The sequence below is a fragment of the Ylistrum balloti genome, unplaced genomic scaffold (assembly GCF_031769215.1).
Source record: "Ylistrum balloti isolate Yb309-2 unplaced genomic scaffold, AGI_CSIRO_Ybal_v1 Utg369662, whole genome shotgun sequence".
In the NCBI taxonomy this organism is placed as follows: domain Eukaryota; kingdom Metazoa; phylum Mollusca; class Bivalvia; order Pectinida; family Pectinidae; genus Ylistrum; species Ylistrum balloti.
The window spans coordinates 1,121,244-1,137,429 of record NW_026781912.1 but is presented as its reverse complement, the minus strand read 5'-3'; the positions used below and the strand labels follow the sequence as shown (position 1 = coordinate 1,137,429).

The window sequence follows — 16,186 nt, the reverse complement described above, 5'->3', positions numbered from 1 at the left end:
TTTACAGATGGAGACATCTTCAGATTTCAGGTGATATCTATAGAAGTCTTGAAAGTAGTCGACAGATAGCTGTATTTTCAGATTTCAAGTGATATGGTTGTCAAGGTAATTTCTACTGATGGTGACATCTACAGATGTGAGGTGATATCTACAGTGTCAGGGTGAGATATTCTACAAATACGGACATCTTTCATAGTCAATTTGATATCTGTTCTTGTCAGTATGATATATATCCTACAGTGAAGATCTACAACTATCAGTGTGTTAACTGCAATCTCATTGGATAAATATAGGAATTTTGATATTTCCATTCTTCAGTAGATATCTAGATTTCAGCAGATATATATAATCGTCACATCCACAGATTTCAGTGTAGATCTGTCAGAGTTATATCTATACATTTCAGCTAATATCTTTACAGGTGCTATATGGTAGAATAGCACTGTTATATTGATAATGGTCCGGGTGGAATTTTAAAAAGAATCCTGTAATATCTACAAATCCTTAAAACAAAGTATTGAAATCATCAACAAACAGGGTTTTTTATCCATGATCTAAAAATTTAATTCATCTTGATAAATTAGTTGACAAGACAATGGAAAATTACTCTGCTTTCTGATGTCCCTTAATTAATAAGATCAAGAAATAATCACTGACCATTTGTTAATCATTTTATTAAATGTCTCTAACCATTGATGAACAAACCACTGTTTAAGGAGTATAGCATAAGCCACTAAAATCTGTGATGAATACTTAAAGTGCCTGTGCTGACAAGACGATAACAAATGTGTTTTGATGGTCACAATTGTGTATATATACAATTGACATAGCACGACACGTCAAAGTCTTATTATCAACATAAGTATGTTACATCATCATGAAGTAGTAATATTACACACAGGGACATGCTGATGATCCATTATAAGTGAACAGAGTAACAGTGTACCTCAGGTTCCCCCAAAAAGTTCTATAACAATATCAACTCTGTTAGTACAAGATGCTTTTTCTTCAAAATTAAAAAAAATTATAACTAGAAAAAAAAAATGGACAAAACATTAGAGAAATAAGGCTAAACATTTTTAAACCAAACACTGTATCCTTACAAGTTTTAATCAATTATTATTATTCGATCTTAACGGCCCATCAACAAATAAAAGGTCATTAGAGCCATCAACCGGTGAAAGACAGAGCGATCCAAAAGGAAATAAGATCATACAAACTAAAAGGTAAAAGACAAATGCTAAAAATCTTTAATGATAAGCGATATCCTTCAGATAACCTAGAATTTTATAAATACGATCAGGTTCAAAATGGGTCTTTAGTCTTGTGATGTTACGAGCAAACGAGTAAACAGAAGGTCAGCGCAGTCCAATAAAAAATGTTTAACAGTGAATGGCTCATCACATCCTATGCATCGAGGATTATTTTCGCCTTTCAACATGTATGAATATGTAAGGTATGTATGGCCCATCTGAAGACGGGCAAGGACAACTTCGTCTCGATGGTTGTCTCTATAGCATGGAGGTCATTCCTTGATGATAGGGTTTTATGGAGTGCAATTTAATATCAGTATATTGATTCCAATCCTCCAATCATTGAGCTGTTAAGAATTGTTTGTGAAGAATAAAATGAAGTTTAAAGACAAAGATCAAATAAGTTGAAAAAAAATTATATATATGATGTATATATCTATCAATGGATTACACAGGTTTTGCTGAAGTACAATTTTCTTACAGTTAAGTGCAACATAACGTGAGTAGATGCAACGCTGTAAACAAAGGAGTGTAAAGTTTCATTTCTAGATGCAGGAAAGTATATAGGTGAGGAGCTGATCATGCACTGGCAGAGTTCAGTTAACGAGGATCTGTATTTAAATATATGTACATTTAAAATCTGAACCACTTTAATTTCTGTTTTCAACTGCTGATCATATCTTTAAAATGGTGTCAGGTATTAAAATTGTAAAAGAAATTTTATGAAATTTAGCATATTTTTTACATGCACACTATGTTAATACATTTATTACAAATATGAGGATTAATTGCTTTGTATATAATTACATTGCAGGTAAATATTAATTTGCTCTGAAAATGTTATAAAAACTTCATGAATGTTTCAATAAATATATAAATCCACTTTACATAACATACCTCTCAAGGTCTCATGTAAAATGAAGTATAACTAATATATTCAGCTCTAAATCTACTTGTGAAAACAAAACTTCTTGTGTTTGCTAAATACGCAAATTAAGCTCTAAGGTCAAAGCCACTAATCAAAATGAATGTTTTGGTGATGAATTCAGTTTTATGAAGGAGGAAATAAGTAAATGTAACATTTTAAGTGTAACACTAACACATCAATTTGTAACAAAAGTTGACATCATTTGCATAATTAGTCCACATGATTTATGACCGAAACAAAAAATATACCGAAGTTAGCAATTACAGAGATATACTGTTGGAGCACTGAGATTCAGTTGTAACACATTCAAGTAAACTAAATGATCTGATATCACAGGAAACTCCTAAGAAGAAAACATTTAAGCAAAAAAAAAAACCCTTTGAAAAAGAAAAAATACAAAAAGAAATTGCTGGTATTCAATTTGTCAATGCTGATTTTTTTTATATTACGATCATATTTAACACAGAAAACAAAATGTTACTAAAAGTGATCTCCTTTCTCACAAAAATTGGACACTAATTTAAAGAGCCAAATACCTTTGCCCAATCTGTGAAAAATCTGATCCAATCATGACACAACTACTAAAGAAGACAGAAATTTTGATTTTGTTTAATCTTTTCATCCTTTTTTTAAGAAAAGAAAAAAAAAACTGGCTGAGTGCTCAGCTACATTCATTCATGTGTAGTTCAATTTTATTGCCAGCAACTTCTTGAGAACTAAAGAAATATATGACAATGAATGAGGAGAAAAGATGTGAATTATTTAGACAAGGTTCATCTGTCCATTGTTGGAAGATTTTGCCACATATACTCACAGCTAATGCTGGATGCAGAAAGCAACACAACATACAAAGCTAAGGAGGAAGGGAACAAAATGAGCAGGCAGTCCTCTGGTCGTTCTTAAGTGGAGTATTTAATGAAGTCCACCATACTCACCGTTTCTGAAGATACTCGCTACGTTGGAATTTGCCATCAGAATCAGCACGCTTCCGAAACCCATCAAGATTTGTCCTACAAACAATATGACCCAAGTCCTCTAAAGAAACTACCAGAGTGCTAAATAGTTGCCGACAACTACATGAGAACTAGCGACTGGATGAGACATGTGATGGTTAGGCTCTGTATCAGAGCTAGCAAAGCATCAGAAACACATCAGACATATTAACAATAGGAAAAAATTGATGTTACAAAATAAGAAAAAAGTAGAAAAAAAACTGGCTCTTGCATTACAAGAAATGTATAGAAAGCAGTAAACCAACCCTAGCCTGCTAAAATACATGATGTCTGGTTGATTTGTAGGTCAATTAAATCTCACCTGCTAAACTCGCTATTTGGCCTGTGGGCAAAAGAATGTATAAAAAGCCTTTATAAGGAGATCCATACTATATAAAAGTAAATTACCTGTCAATATTTCAGTGTACTATTACTGTAAAATACCTGTCAATACTTCAGTGTACTATTACTGTAAAATACCTGTCCATATTTCAGTGTACTATTACTGTAAAATACCTGTCAATATTTCAGTGTACTGTAAAATACCTGTCAATATTTCAGTGTACTATTACTGTAAAATACCTGTCAATATTTCAGTGTACTATTACTGTAAAATACCTGTCCATATTTCAGTGTACTATTACTGTAAAATACCTGTCCATATTTCAGTGTACTATTACTGTAAAATACCTGTCAATATTTCAGTGTACTATTACTGTAAAATACCTGTCGATATTTCAGTGTACTATTACTGTAAAATACCTGTCAATATTTCAGTGTACTATTACTGTAAAATACCTGTCGATATTTCAGTGTACTATTACTGTAAAATACCTGTCAATATTTCAGTGTACTGTAAAATACCTGTCGATATTTCAGTGTACTATTACTGTAAAATACCTGTCAATATTTCAGTGTACTATTACTGTAAAATACCTGTCAATATTTCAGTGTACTGTAAAATACCTGTCAATATTTCAGTGTACTATTACTGTAAAATACCTGTCAATATTTCAGTGTACTATTACTGTAAAATACCTGTCAATATTTCAGTGTACTGTAAAATACCTGTCCATATTTCAGTGTACTATTACTGTAAAATACCTGTCAATATTTCAGTGTACTATTACTGTAAAATACCTGTCAATATTTCAGTGTACTGTAAAATACCTGTCGATATTTCAGTGTACTATTACTGTAAAATACCTGTCAATATTTCAGTGTACTGTAAAATACCTGTCAATATTTCAGTGTACTATTACTGTAAAATACCTGTCAATATTTCAGTGTACTGTAAAATACTTGTCAATATTTCAGTGTACTATTACTGTAAAATACCTGTCAATATTTCAGTGTACTATTACTGTAAAATACCTGTCAATATTTCAGTGTACTATTACTGTAAAATACCTGTCAATATTTCAGTGTACTATTACTGTAAAATACCTGTCAATATTTCAGTGTACTATTACTGTAAAATACCTGTCAATATTTCAGTGTACTATTACTGTAAAATACCTGTCAATATTTCAGTGTACTATTACTGTAAAATACCTGTCAATATTTCAGGGTACTATCACTGTAAAATACCTGTCAATATTTCAGTGTACTATTACTGTAAAATACCTGTCAATATTTCAGGGTACTATCACTGTAAAATACCTGTCGATATTTCAGTGTACTATTACTGTAAAATACCTGTCAATATTTCAGGGTACTATCACTGTAAAATACCTGTCAATATTTCAGTGTACTGTAAAATACCTGTCAATATTTCAGTGTACTATTACTGTAAAATAAAAGGAAGCTTTCTGTGTCAATTTCGTTATAAAGATTTAGTAATTTAGATCTGCTAGAACAGAGCGAGTTTAAAAGTAACTTAAGGTTGAATGACATCAGTATTCAAGTTACAAAGGATAAAATAGCAGTTAAGTACAAATATCAGGAAAAACAATGTAAAGCTAACAAATGGGCCCATGACCTTTAACCCCATGCCTGTTATGACTGTCATGAAATGAAACAGGAAAGATTGATTACACTTCCAGGCATGAGTGGTGTTGACATGTTACATGACATGAGGCTCGTTGGCATATCTATGTGGTGATTTAGATCAAATTTGGTTGAAATGTTGAAATATGCAGACCATGGAAGATGATGGTGGGCTAAAAATAACTGTCTTCCCCAAGTGATGATTCAGACTGAGTGGGATCAAAATCTACTCAGGTGTTATGGAAGAGTAGCATATTAAAGCAAAATTTTAGCCAAATTCCCGATTTGGGGCCCCTACCCCTTATTTTCAGGTTTGAAAACAACTTTCTAAATATAGGAACTCATTGACCATCCCTTATAATATGTTTCTGACCAGATTTGGTTGAAATCCACTTAGATGTTAAGGAGTAGCATTTCAAAGTTTACAGAGAGTGCAGGATGACTGTCACATGATCATGGCTTTGTGAAATCAAGATCAAATCTTTATCTGATTACTTTGTAAATATTTCCTCATAGTTACTATTTCTCATAATATGAATCACCAGAAAACAAAGTATGTTAAAAGCATACCTCACTTGATCAAGCATTTGCTGAAACAATACAGATGCTGAATTTGTACTTTTAAAAGTAACTTTTTCATTAATAATGATTAGTGGATTTAACGTTTTGTTTTTGTAAAACTAATATTATAGCTTAGCCTGCAAAGCTTGTATAAAGAGATGCCAGAATGCTATAGTACATTTGTAAGTTTGTCCTTAATTCAGTTTTACTAAATGTTGATCCAATCTTTCAAACAATTTCAAAATGAAATTAATAATACATGGACACCAACTGAATTATTTACTTAAAACTTCTAATAACTTTCTAATCTTAGGCAATGACCTTGAACTTTCACCTTTCCAATCTGGCTAAAATAACACTCCTCATAGTAACAGCAATTGTAGACAGGGTAGAAAACTTATCTGACTATAAACCTTGGGCTAAAACACCAACCTCAACTTGTCAAAGGCATAGGACAAAACAACATGCCAACTAACAGCTTGTTGTAAATACAAGTTAAAACAAAAATTTAAACAAAAATTAATTATGGGGGATATTCAGATCACAGCGACCTAATATTTACAAAGTTCACCTGAAAGAAAATTCATATATCAAATAGTATAGAACCTATCAGTATAGGCAGATGGAACTAACTACAAGTAACTCCCCACGGTCAGTATCACAGAAGAGGTTTCAAAACAAAGGGTCATAACTCTAACTATACTGCAGCATGTTATTGTCAGTATGTGACACTTTGTCTCCCTAAGATTTTCATTAACAAAATAACGCAGTTTTAAGTAACTGATAAGTGACAAAATATTGTCCACTTTGAAAGCACTGCTTAGGAACAACAGTACAGCCCCCTGGTAATGATATATTCCAATTAAAATCCTAACCTTTACAATAAAATATGCTTAACATTGCTGACCTAATTAATATATTCAGTCTAAAAGTATACATAAAACATGCCAGATACAGGAAAATAAATTGGTTGACAAAATTTTCTAAAAATTTGTGAAAAATATGCATATGCCTACTCTGGCCGTCTCAAAATTATAACTTAAACAGAGAATGAATGAATCAAATGCAGCTATAATCTATATATAACACAACATAAAGAGCTACATACACACTCGACCCTAATTCAGTAAAATGTACAAAAATAGGTCACAGTGACCTACATTTCAAAAATGACATTTGTGAAACACAGACATATATGCTTGCGTATTCTTCAACAGAATGGAGCAAAATACAGAATCTTTTGATGTGAAATGAAGTTAAAGGCAAAATAGATCTAAATCAAAGTTTGAACCGAGATGCAGAAACTAAAGGCCGCCATAACCTTACAACGTTGTATAAATGGTGAACAAACCTAGAGAAAAGGCAAACATTTGTGTTCTTTTTTGTTTTCTTCTGGTTGTTTTTGAGTAGGGTTGGGGGTCAGGGGTGAATGTGGTGAATTTGCAATATATTTTTCATCATCCTGATATTATATATAATTATTTGAAATCATAATGAGAGTGAGAAGCATATGTGATGAAGATGAATTATTTTAGTATTCATACTATCTACATTGAAACAGATCGACAGCTAGAGTCCACTTCTATATATTAATGTTGAGGTACAGGGGGATGACTTTACAAGCAAGTCTAATATTAATCCTGCATTTTCTAGAATGTTAAAACTTTTCATTTTATTAGTGAATCAATTCATATACAAATTAGTATTAATATTCATCATTCTTTTTGATTAGTGAAATATAATGTACAAAGCTGGTTATCATTTTACAGGCAAGTTAGTAAGATTGAAATGCTGTCCATCAATTACATCTGATTTTCTACGATGTTTATTCAGCAAATAAGCCCACATTCAGTAAATAGTATTAATACTTAACAGTCACATTGGGTTTTTTTTAAAATAAGTATGTAGGGTTTATTGCCTTGTCAACATGAGGGTGTCTTTAAGTACCTGACAGCTAACTAACTGAAAGTATGAGATGCATGTCACATGCTATCCAAAGAAATTGGAGTTAAGTGCTTTGCTGAATGAAACAATCATTAAAGCACAGGACAATCTTTTTCAAACTTCCTCAGAAACAAAAAAGGCTAAAAGCAGGTTGTATAATCCAACATGTCCTGTAATAAGCCCACCAATATCTATTGTAATGCAGTAGATTTCGTGATCATGATATGAATCATCCCTTTTTAAAGACAGGCATCATATGCTGAATTCTGTAGCTTAATGCTGGATAAATATGTATGCAAATCAGTATGAATATTCATGAGCCATCACCGTTGACTACAGAGGTTAGTATGAAAGTAAGGAATTTTCTCTACGCTACATATCCACCATGAGATAATAATACATTGTACATTCTCACAGAAATGTCTAGAGACTGCAGTTGCCATGGAGACCAACCTACCTGTCTGGCGTGTCTAGATTTAGGAGCCCCGAGTGGAGACTACGAGATCGGAGATATTTAGGCTCACAACTGCAAGCAAAGTTACAACACATACACAACATATCAACAACACAGAGGATCCAATCTAGCTTAACTTGCAGTTGTTACAGCGCTGTAAGAAGGAAAGGATGGTCAGCAGAGGTAGTGTATAGTCACATAACTTAGGCTTAAGCCTGAACACCAAAGTAGCATCACTCAGGGGCTTGCACAAGGAGAAATCTGCATGTATTACAACTGCAGCAAGACAGGAAACTGAGAAAATGTAAGCAGTGCTGATAGATATTGTACTCTATTGAATTCTGACAGAAAAAGTTATACCTTGGAAACTGAAAACTATGGCATATTGAGTAAGCTCAAGTAGCTAGATAATATAGCAGAAGCATGTGTATATCTCTAAATTATAGCTTCATTCTGTCAAGTCCAAATATCAGGGTCAAACATTCTACTTCATTTTGATAGATTTTCACAAGCACTTTAATATTCTAGTATTCTATGTGGATAATATACAATTTACATGTACTTAACATTGTAAATGTCAGTAGGATCAGATGGCCTCTATTCTAACTCCTAATGCAGTACAGTATGTAGTCTAACACAATCTGTTACAAGATCACTCTGTCTATGTAGCTTAATGATAATGAATATTAAAAGTATTCAATGCGCAAATTCACAAAACATGAATGCAATATCTGAACAAGATGGAAACCTCCCCAACAGGACATGTTATTCACGATACAACCATCACATCAAAAATGCTCAGTAAGTGAAAGCATTCAGGACTGAACGGGAAGCAACCGAAACAGCATGCATCAGTGCATAAAAGAAGGAAATTGTTACAGAAGCCAGGGGACTTAAAGTGGAATTCTGGTCAAGTGCATCAACCTTTATCTTAAAAAAATTATATAATATCATAAAACAGGTTTATATCAGTAACTAACCCAGCCTAAGCCATTCAACCATACATGGTTATGAGAACCACTTAATTTTCTTCACTTAAGTCAATGGTACAAAATCTAGACTCTGATGAACAAAATCTAGCCTCTGATGAACAAAATCTGACCTCTGATAAACAAAATCTAGCCTCTGATGGCCTCTGATAAACAAAATCTAGCCTCTGATAAACAAAATCTAGCCTCTGATAAACAAAATCTAGCCTCTGATAAACAAAATCTAGTCTCTGATGGCCTCTGATAAACAAAATCTAGCCTCTGATAAACAAAATCTAGCCTCTGATAAACAAAATCTAGCCTCTGATAAACAAAATCTAGCCTCTGATAAACAAAATCTAGCCTCTGATAAACAAAATCTAGCCTCTGATGGCCTCTGATAAACAAAATCTAGCCTCTGATAAACAAAATCTAGCCTCTGATAAACAAAATCTAGCCTCTGATAAACAAAATCTAGCCTCTGATGGCCTCTGATAAACAAAATCTAGCCTCTGATAAACAAAATCTAGCCTCTGATGGCCTCTGATAAACAAAATCTAGCCTCTGATAAACAAAATCTAGCCTCTGATAAACAAAATCTAGCCTCTGATAAACAAAATCTAGCCTCTGATAAACAAAATCTAGCCTCTGATAAACAAAATCTAGCCTCTGATAAACAAAATCTAGCCTCTGATATAAAAAAAATCTAGCCTCTGATAAACAAAATCTAGTCTCTGATAAACAAAATCTAGCCTCTGATGGCCTCTGATAAACAAAATCTAGCCTCTGATAAACAAAATCTAGTCTCTGATAAACAAAATCTAGCCTCTGATAAACAAAATCTAGCCTCTGATAAACAAAATCTAGCCTCTGATGGCCTCTGATAAACAAAATCTAGCCTCTGATAAACAAAATCTAGCCTCTGATAAACAAAATCTAGCCTCTGATAAACAAAATCTAGCCTCTGATAAACAAAATCTAGCCTCTGATAAACAAAATCTAGCCTCTGATGGCCTCTGATAAACAAAATCTAGCCTCTGATAAACAAAATCTAGCCTCTGATAAACAAAATCTAGCCTCTGATAAACAAAATCTAGCCTCTGATAAACAAAATCTAGCCTCTGATAAACAAAATCTAGCCTCTGATGGCCTCTGATAAACAAAATCTAGCCTCTGATGGCCTCTGATAAACAAAATCTAGCCTCTGATAAACAAAATCTAGCCTCTGATAAACAAAATCTAGCCTCTGATAAACAAAATCTAGCCTCTGATAAACAAAATCTAGCCTGATAAACAAAATCTAGCTCTGATAAACAAAATCTAGCCTCTGATAAACTCTGATAAACAAAATCTAGCCTCTGATGGCCTCTGATAAACAAAATCTAGCCTCTGATAAACAAAATCTAGCCTCTGATAAACAAAATCTAGCCTCTGATAAACAAAATCTAGCCTCTGATGGCCTCTGATAAACAAAATCTAGCCTCTGATAAACAAAATCTAGCCTCTGATGGCCTCTGATAAACAAAATCTAGCCTCTGATAAACAAAATCTAGCCTCTGATAGCCTCTGATAAACAAAATCTAGCCTCTGATGGCCTCTGATAAACAAAATCTAGCCTCTGATAAACAAAATCTAGCCTCTGATAAACAAAATCTAGCCTCTGATGGCCTCTGATAAACAAAATCTAGCCTCTGATAAACAAAATCTAGTCTCTGATAAACAAAATCTAAACTCTGATGGCCTCTGATAAACAAAATCTAGCCTCTGATGGCCTCTGATAAACAAAATCTAGCCTCTGATAAACAAAATCTAGCCTCTGATGGCCTCTGATAAACAAAATCTAGCCTCTGATAAACAAAATCTAGCCTCTGATAAACAAAATCAATAAACAAAATCTAGCCTCTGATAAACAAAATCTAGCCTCTGATGGCCTCTGATAAACAAAATCTAGCCTCTGATAAACAAAATCTAGCCTCTGATGGCCTCTGATAAACAAAATCTAGCCTCTGATAAACAAAATCTAGTCTCTGATGGCCTCTGATAAACAAAATCTAGCCTCTGATGGCCTCTGATAAACAAAATCTAGCCTCTGATAAACAAAATCTAGCCTCTGATAAACAAAATCTAGCCTCTGATAAACAAAATCTAGCCTCTGATAAACAAAATCTAGCCTCTGATAAACAAAATCTAGCCTCTGATAAACAAAATCTAGCCTCTGATGGCCTCTGATAAACAAAATCTAGCCTCTGATAAACAAAATCTAGCCTCTGATAAACAAAATCTAGCCTCTGATAAACAAAATCTAGCCTCTGATGGCCTCTGATAAACAAAATCTAGCCTCTGATAATAAACAAAATCTAGCCTCTGATAAACAAAATCTAGCCTCTGATAAACAAAATCTAGCCTCTGATAAACAAAATCTAGCCTCTGATAAACAAAATCTAGCCTCTGATAAACAAAATCTAGCCTCTGATGGCCTCTGATAAACAAAATCTAGATAAACAAAATCTAGCCTCTGATGGCCTCTGATAAACAAAATCTAGCCTCTGATAAACAAAATCTAGCCTCTGATAAACAAAATCTAGCCTCTGATAAACAAAATCTAGCCTCTGATGGCCTCTGATAAACAAAATCTAGCCTCTGATAAACAAAATCTAGCCTCTGATGGCCTCTGATAAACAAAATCTAGCCTCTGATGGCCTCTGATAAACAAAATCTAGCCTCTGATAAACAAAATCTAGCCTCTGATAAACAAAATCTAGTCTCTGATAAACAAAATCTAGCCTCTGATAAACAAAATCTAGCCTCTGATGGCCTCTGATAAACAAAATCTAGCCTCTGATGGCCTCTGATAAACAAAATCTAGCCTCTGATAAACAAAATCTAGCCTCTGATAAACAAAATCTAGCCTCTGATAAACAAAATCTAGCCTCTGATAAACAAAATCTAGCCTCTGATGGCCTCTGATAAACAAAATCTAGCCTCTGATAAACAAAATCTAGCCTCTGATAAACAAAATCTAGCCTCTGATAAACAAAATCTAGCCTCTGATAAACAAAATCTAGCCTGATAAACAAAATCTAGCCTCTGATAAACAAAATCTAGCCTCTGATAAAACAAAATCTAGCCTCTGATGGCCTCTGATAAACAAAATCTAGCCTCTGATGGCCTCTGATAAACAAAATCTAGCCTCTGATAAAAATCTAGCCTCTGACAAAATCTAGCCTCTGATAAACAAAATCTAGCCTCTGATAAACAAAATCTAGCCTCTGATAAACAAAATCTAGCCTCTGATGGCCTCTGATAAACAAAATCTAGCCTCTGATAAACAAAATCTAGCCTCTGATGGCCTCTGATAAACAAAATCTAGCCTCTGATAAACAAAATCTAGTCTCTGATAGCCTCTGATAAACAAAATCTAGCCTCTGATGGCCTCTGATAAACAAAATCTAGCCTCTGATAAACAAAATCTAGCCTCTGATAAACAAAATCTAGCCTCTGATGGCCTCTGATAAACAAAATCTAGCCTCTGATAAACAAAATCTAGCCTCTGATAAACAAAATCTAGCCTCTGATGGCCTCTGATAAACAAAATCTAGCCTCTGATAAACAAAATCTAGTCTCTGATGAACAAAATCTAGTCTCTGATAGCCTCTGATAAACAAAATCTAGCCTCTGATAAACAAAATCTAGCCTCTGATAAACAAAATCTAGTCTCTGATGGCCTCTGATAAACAAAATCTAGTCTCTGATAAACAAAATCTAGCCTCTGATGGCCTCTGATAAACAAAATCTAGCCTCTGATGGCCTCTGATAAACAAAATCTAGCCTCTGATGGCCTCTGATAAACAAAATCTAGTCTCTGATAAACAAAATTTAAATGAAATGAAATTGAAAATCAATCTTTGAATCAATTTTCAGAATAAAACTGAAATATCATGAATAATAATTCAAACATTTCTGATACTTTTCTGAAGACACTTAGATAGAACCAAGAGTAAAACAAAACCTCATTTTCATATAATAAAACCATGGATAGCACTGGCAATGTTAGGACTATAGTAATCTACCACAGCCCAAGTCATAAGCAATCTGTGAAAATCAGTAGTGCCAAATATGTCAAATAAGTCCAAGTAAGGAAATAAAATCTACATATGCCCAAATATAGTAAAGAACATCTATCAATACCCAAATATGGTAACAAGCACCAACCAATATCCAAATTTGGTCATAAACTCCTATTACTGTCCTAATATGGTCAGCAAGACATTTGAATGCAATTTCATATTTACACTCATTATATGGCCATGAATGCCCAAACATGAACATCAAGCAACATCTAATGTTATGATTTTGTTAGAATCAACAAAGATTATGTGCTGAAACATTGCTTCTGTTACACAGATGAATTTTTAAAGCGAGCAAAATATGTGAACATGCTTAAGTGGCAAACAAGTTAAATTTAGCCTAATTTATAAATTAGTAGTTTTCCTAAAAATATTGTATACATGTTTTATAAAATCATTTTCCTTTAAATATGTAACTGGTCATTGAAAGAACACTGAAGAATCAAATCGGAGGTGTAGTGTATCTATTTGTGTTTTCATTCCTAAATTCACTTTGTCATCCAAGGGGAGGTAATACTCAGGATAAACACAGAACGTCAGCACTTACCCTAAAGAAAATTGCTTATCTTATAATGTTTAATGACCTTTCAACATTGGGGAAAAAAAATCTTAAAAGGTTGATGACTTGAATACAAAAGGATTCAGATATGTAAGTGGAGGTGACATTACTGCCAGGACAAAACATGCTTTTTCATGGTGTCTTCCTATTATAGATGTATTTTAACATGTATCTAAAATGTCTTCATTGCCCTCTGAACTTCTATATAATTCCTACCTAATATGGTAGTTTGGTGTTTGTATAGCTTTTGGTCCAAATCACATTCCTATAAATAACATCACACAGAGTCAATGGGAAAATCATCAAAATGACACTGATCCCATTGCGTATATTGCTCAATGAATGCCATTTCTCAAGCAGCGACTTGCAAATACTCTATAATATTCACAAGAGACAGCGACAACTTGGGCAGATAGATGAACTGATACCATGGCTAGGTAAAGCTCTGACTGGTTAAACTGAATCGCACTAGGTACTGAACAACTTAAGCAAAGCAAAACTCATCACACAACTCAGGATATGTCAACATAATTAAAATCTTCTGTAGTAACAGTTTAATGTAGACATCTTTTGTGTTTCAGGTATCAAAGCAATTAAATGAGCATTAATTAATCACAAAAAATAAATAAATAAATAAAATCTACACAAAATATTAATTGTATTGTTTCTATAGTAGTAAGGTAGATAATAACATCATTTGTTGTCAAACTGATGATTTTCTTAAAGATATCATGAACAAATTCATTTCTATATAATCTAAAAGGATTAAATGGTGTTATTTACACTACAAAATATGTACACAAATATAAAAATCCTAGTCATCCATATCATTCACAATTTTTTATTTTGCACAGTGTAATTTTTAGGTTGATGTAGCAAAAAATCGTCCTTAAGAGAAATATGTTCAACTTTAAAAAAAAAACTTGTTTCTTATTATATTAAAAAATAATCATTGCTGCCATGTGTTGTATTTAATTGTTTATGTTATAAGAATAAATTAAAAGTGAAAATATTAACACTGTATTAAAGTATTAGATTAAACATGATAAATACCGGTAGATATTTTACTTCGATGAAATTTACACTATACAGGAATTAGGTATTGCATAATTTAAAAACTTCTGTTCCATGTTTTTTTCTTTATGGTTTAAAGCTGAACAGTGTAAATAACACTATGACAGGAAATAGAAGTACATTACTGCTGAAAAACATTAAAAATTACACTGCAACAAAATAAAACTGCCTACAGTAATGTTATGCAATGTAATAAATTAGTACATATTATTAAAATCACTATCAATTTCAAAATTAACAGGAAGGCACACATTTGCAAATTTTATTGGGATCATACACCAATCATGACCTGCAGTTGTACAAAAGTATAAAGTTCCTTACCTTTCCTCGTCAACCATAGCCAGGTCTTCGTCCAGTTCCATATCTGTACTCCCTGTACTGGACATTGGTGACCGACCGCGATCCCTGGAAGGAACAAAAGAGAAGCCTAAAGACCAATGATAAATGCCTTGACCACTGTAGTAGATGTATGACCAAAGCTGACCATTATGGACAACAGACCATTGCCCTTGAATATACATAAAACAATTTTGATAAATCATTCAGTTGTAAAGGAAACATTACAAATAACATATTTCATCTCTATATCTGTAAAAGGGAAAAGCTGATTTTGCCATAATTGAAAACATAACAATTTGACATCTTGTAGGCTGCCAATGATGGAAGATATTCAGCAAAAATTTCTTCAGAATTTTTTTTCAAAAACTTATTTAGTGTATTGGGATTAAAATACAAGGTGTGTATTTACACAATTTTAATATTCTCTACATGTCAAGTAAGGACGTGATACAAAAATCTGTCATGCACTTTCATTTGTGATGTAAAGTAAGTACTGAGACTATTAGATTAAATGTTCATCACTTCATTGATATGCTTAATAATACTTCAATACAACGATTTGCTTCAATTCCTGACAATATCTGATACATTACAAAGAGGAGACCATTGAACACCAGAAACTAGTTCCATATTTGTTACCATGCTTCTTTTTTAACAGAACTGCCCCCAAAAACATGTCTTTGATCAACTTCATTTAAAACAATATCTGAACATGATAAAACTATTCACTAAAGTTGAGGTTAACCCATGATTTTATCACAAAAATTTACAAAAAATTTAAATTTCACTGTTTCTATAGTATAAAGACAGAAAATAGCATCTTTCATTGCCAAATTTTAAAACCGATGTTTTACGAGAGAAATATATCCGAAATAAATACATTTTGTCATAATCCAAAAGTATTGAACAGTGTTACATAACAAAAATATGTCTACAAGTATAAAAATGCCAGTCATCCATTGGGTGATTTGGAGTATTTTCTATACATATCCCAGAGT

The 16,186-nt window shown here is 32.9% G+C and overlaps 1 protein-coding gene across 1 annotated transcript in view; it reads right to left on the bottom strand.

The window, feature by feature from the left end:
- LOC132559294 (mitogen-activated protein kinase kinase kinase 5-like) overlaps positions 1-16,186 on the bottom strand; it is a 75,048-nt gene that overhangs the window by 18,895 nt on the left and 39,967 nt on the right. The window contains exons 30-31 of the mRNA XM_060223911.1: positions 15,171-15,254; positions 3,117-3,191 (exon numbers count right to left, since the gene is read on the bottom strand). Of these exons, the coding sequence (XP_060079894.1) occupies positions 3,117-3,191; positions 15,171-15,254 (159 nt within the window). The remainder of the gene's footprint in view (positions 1-3,116; positions 3,192-15,170; positions 15,255-16,186) is intronic.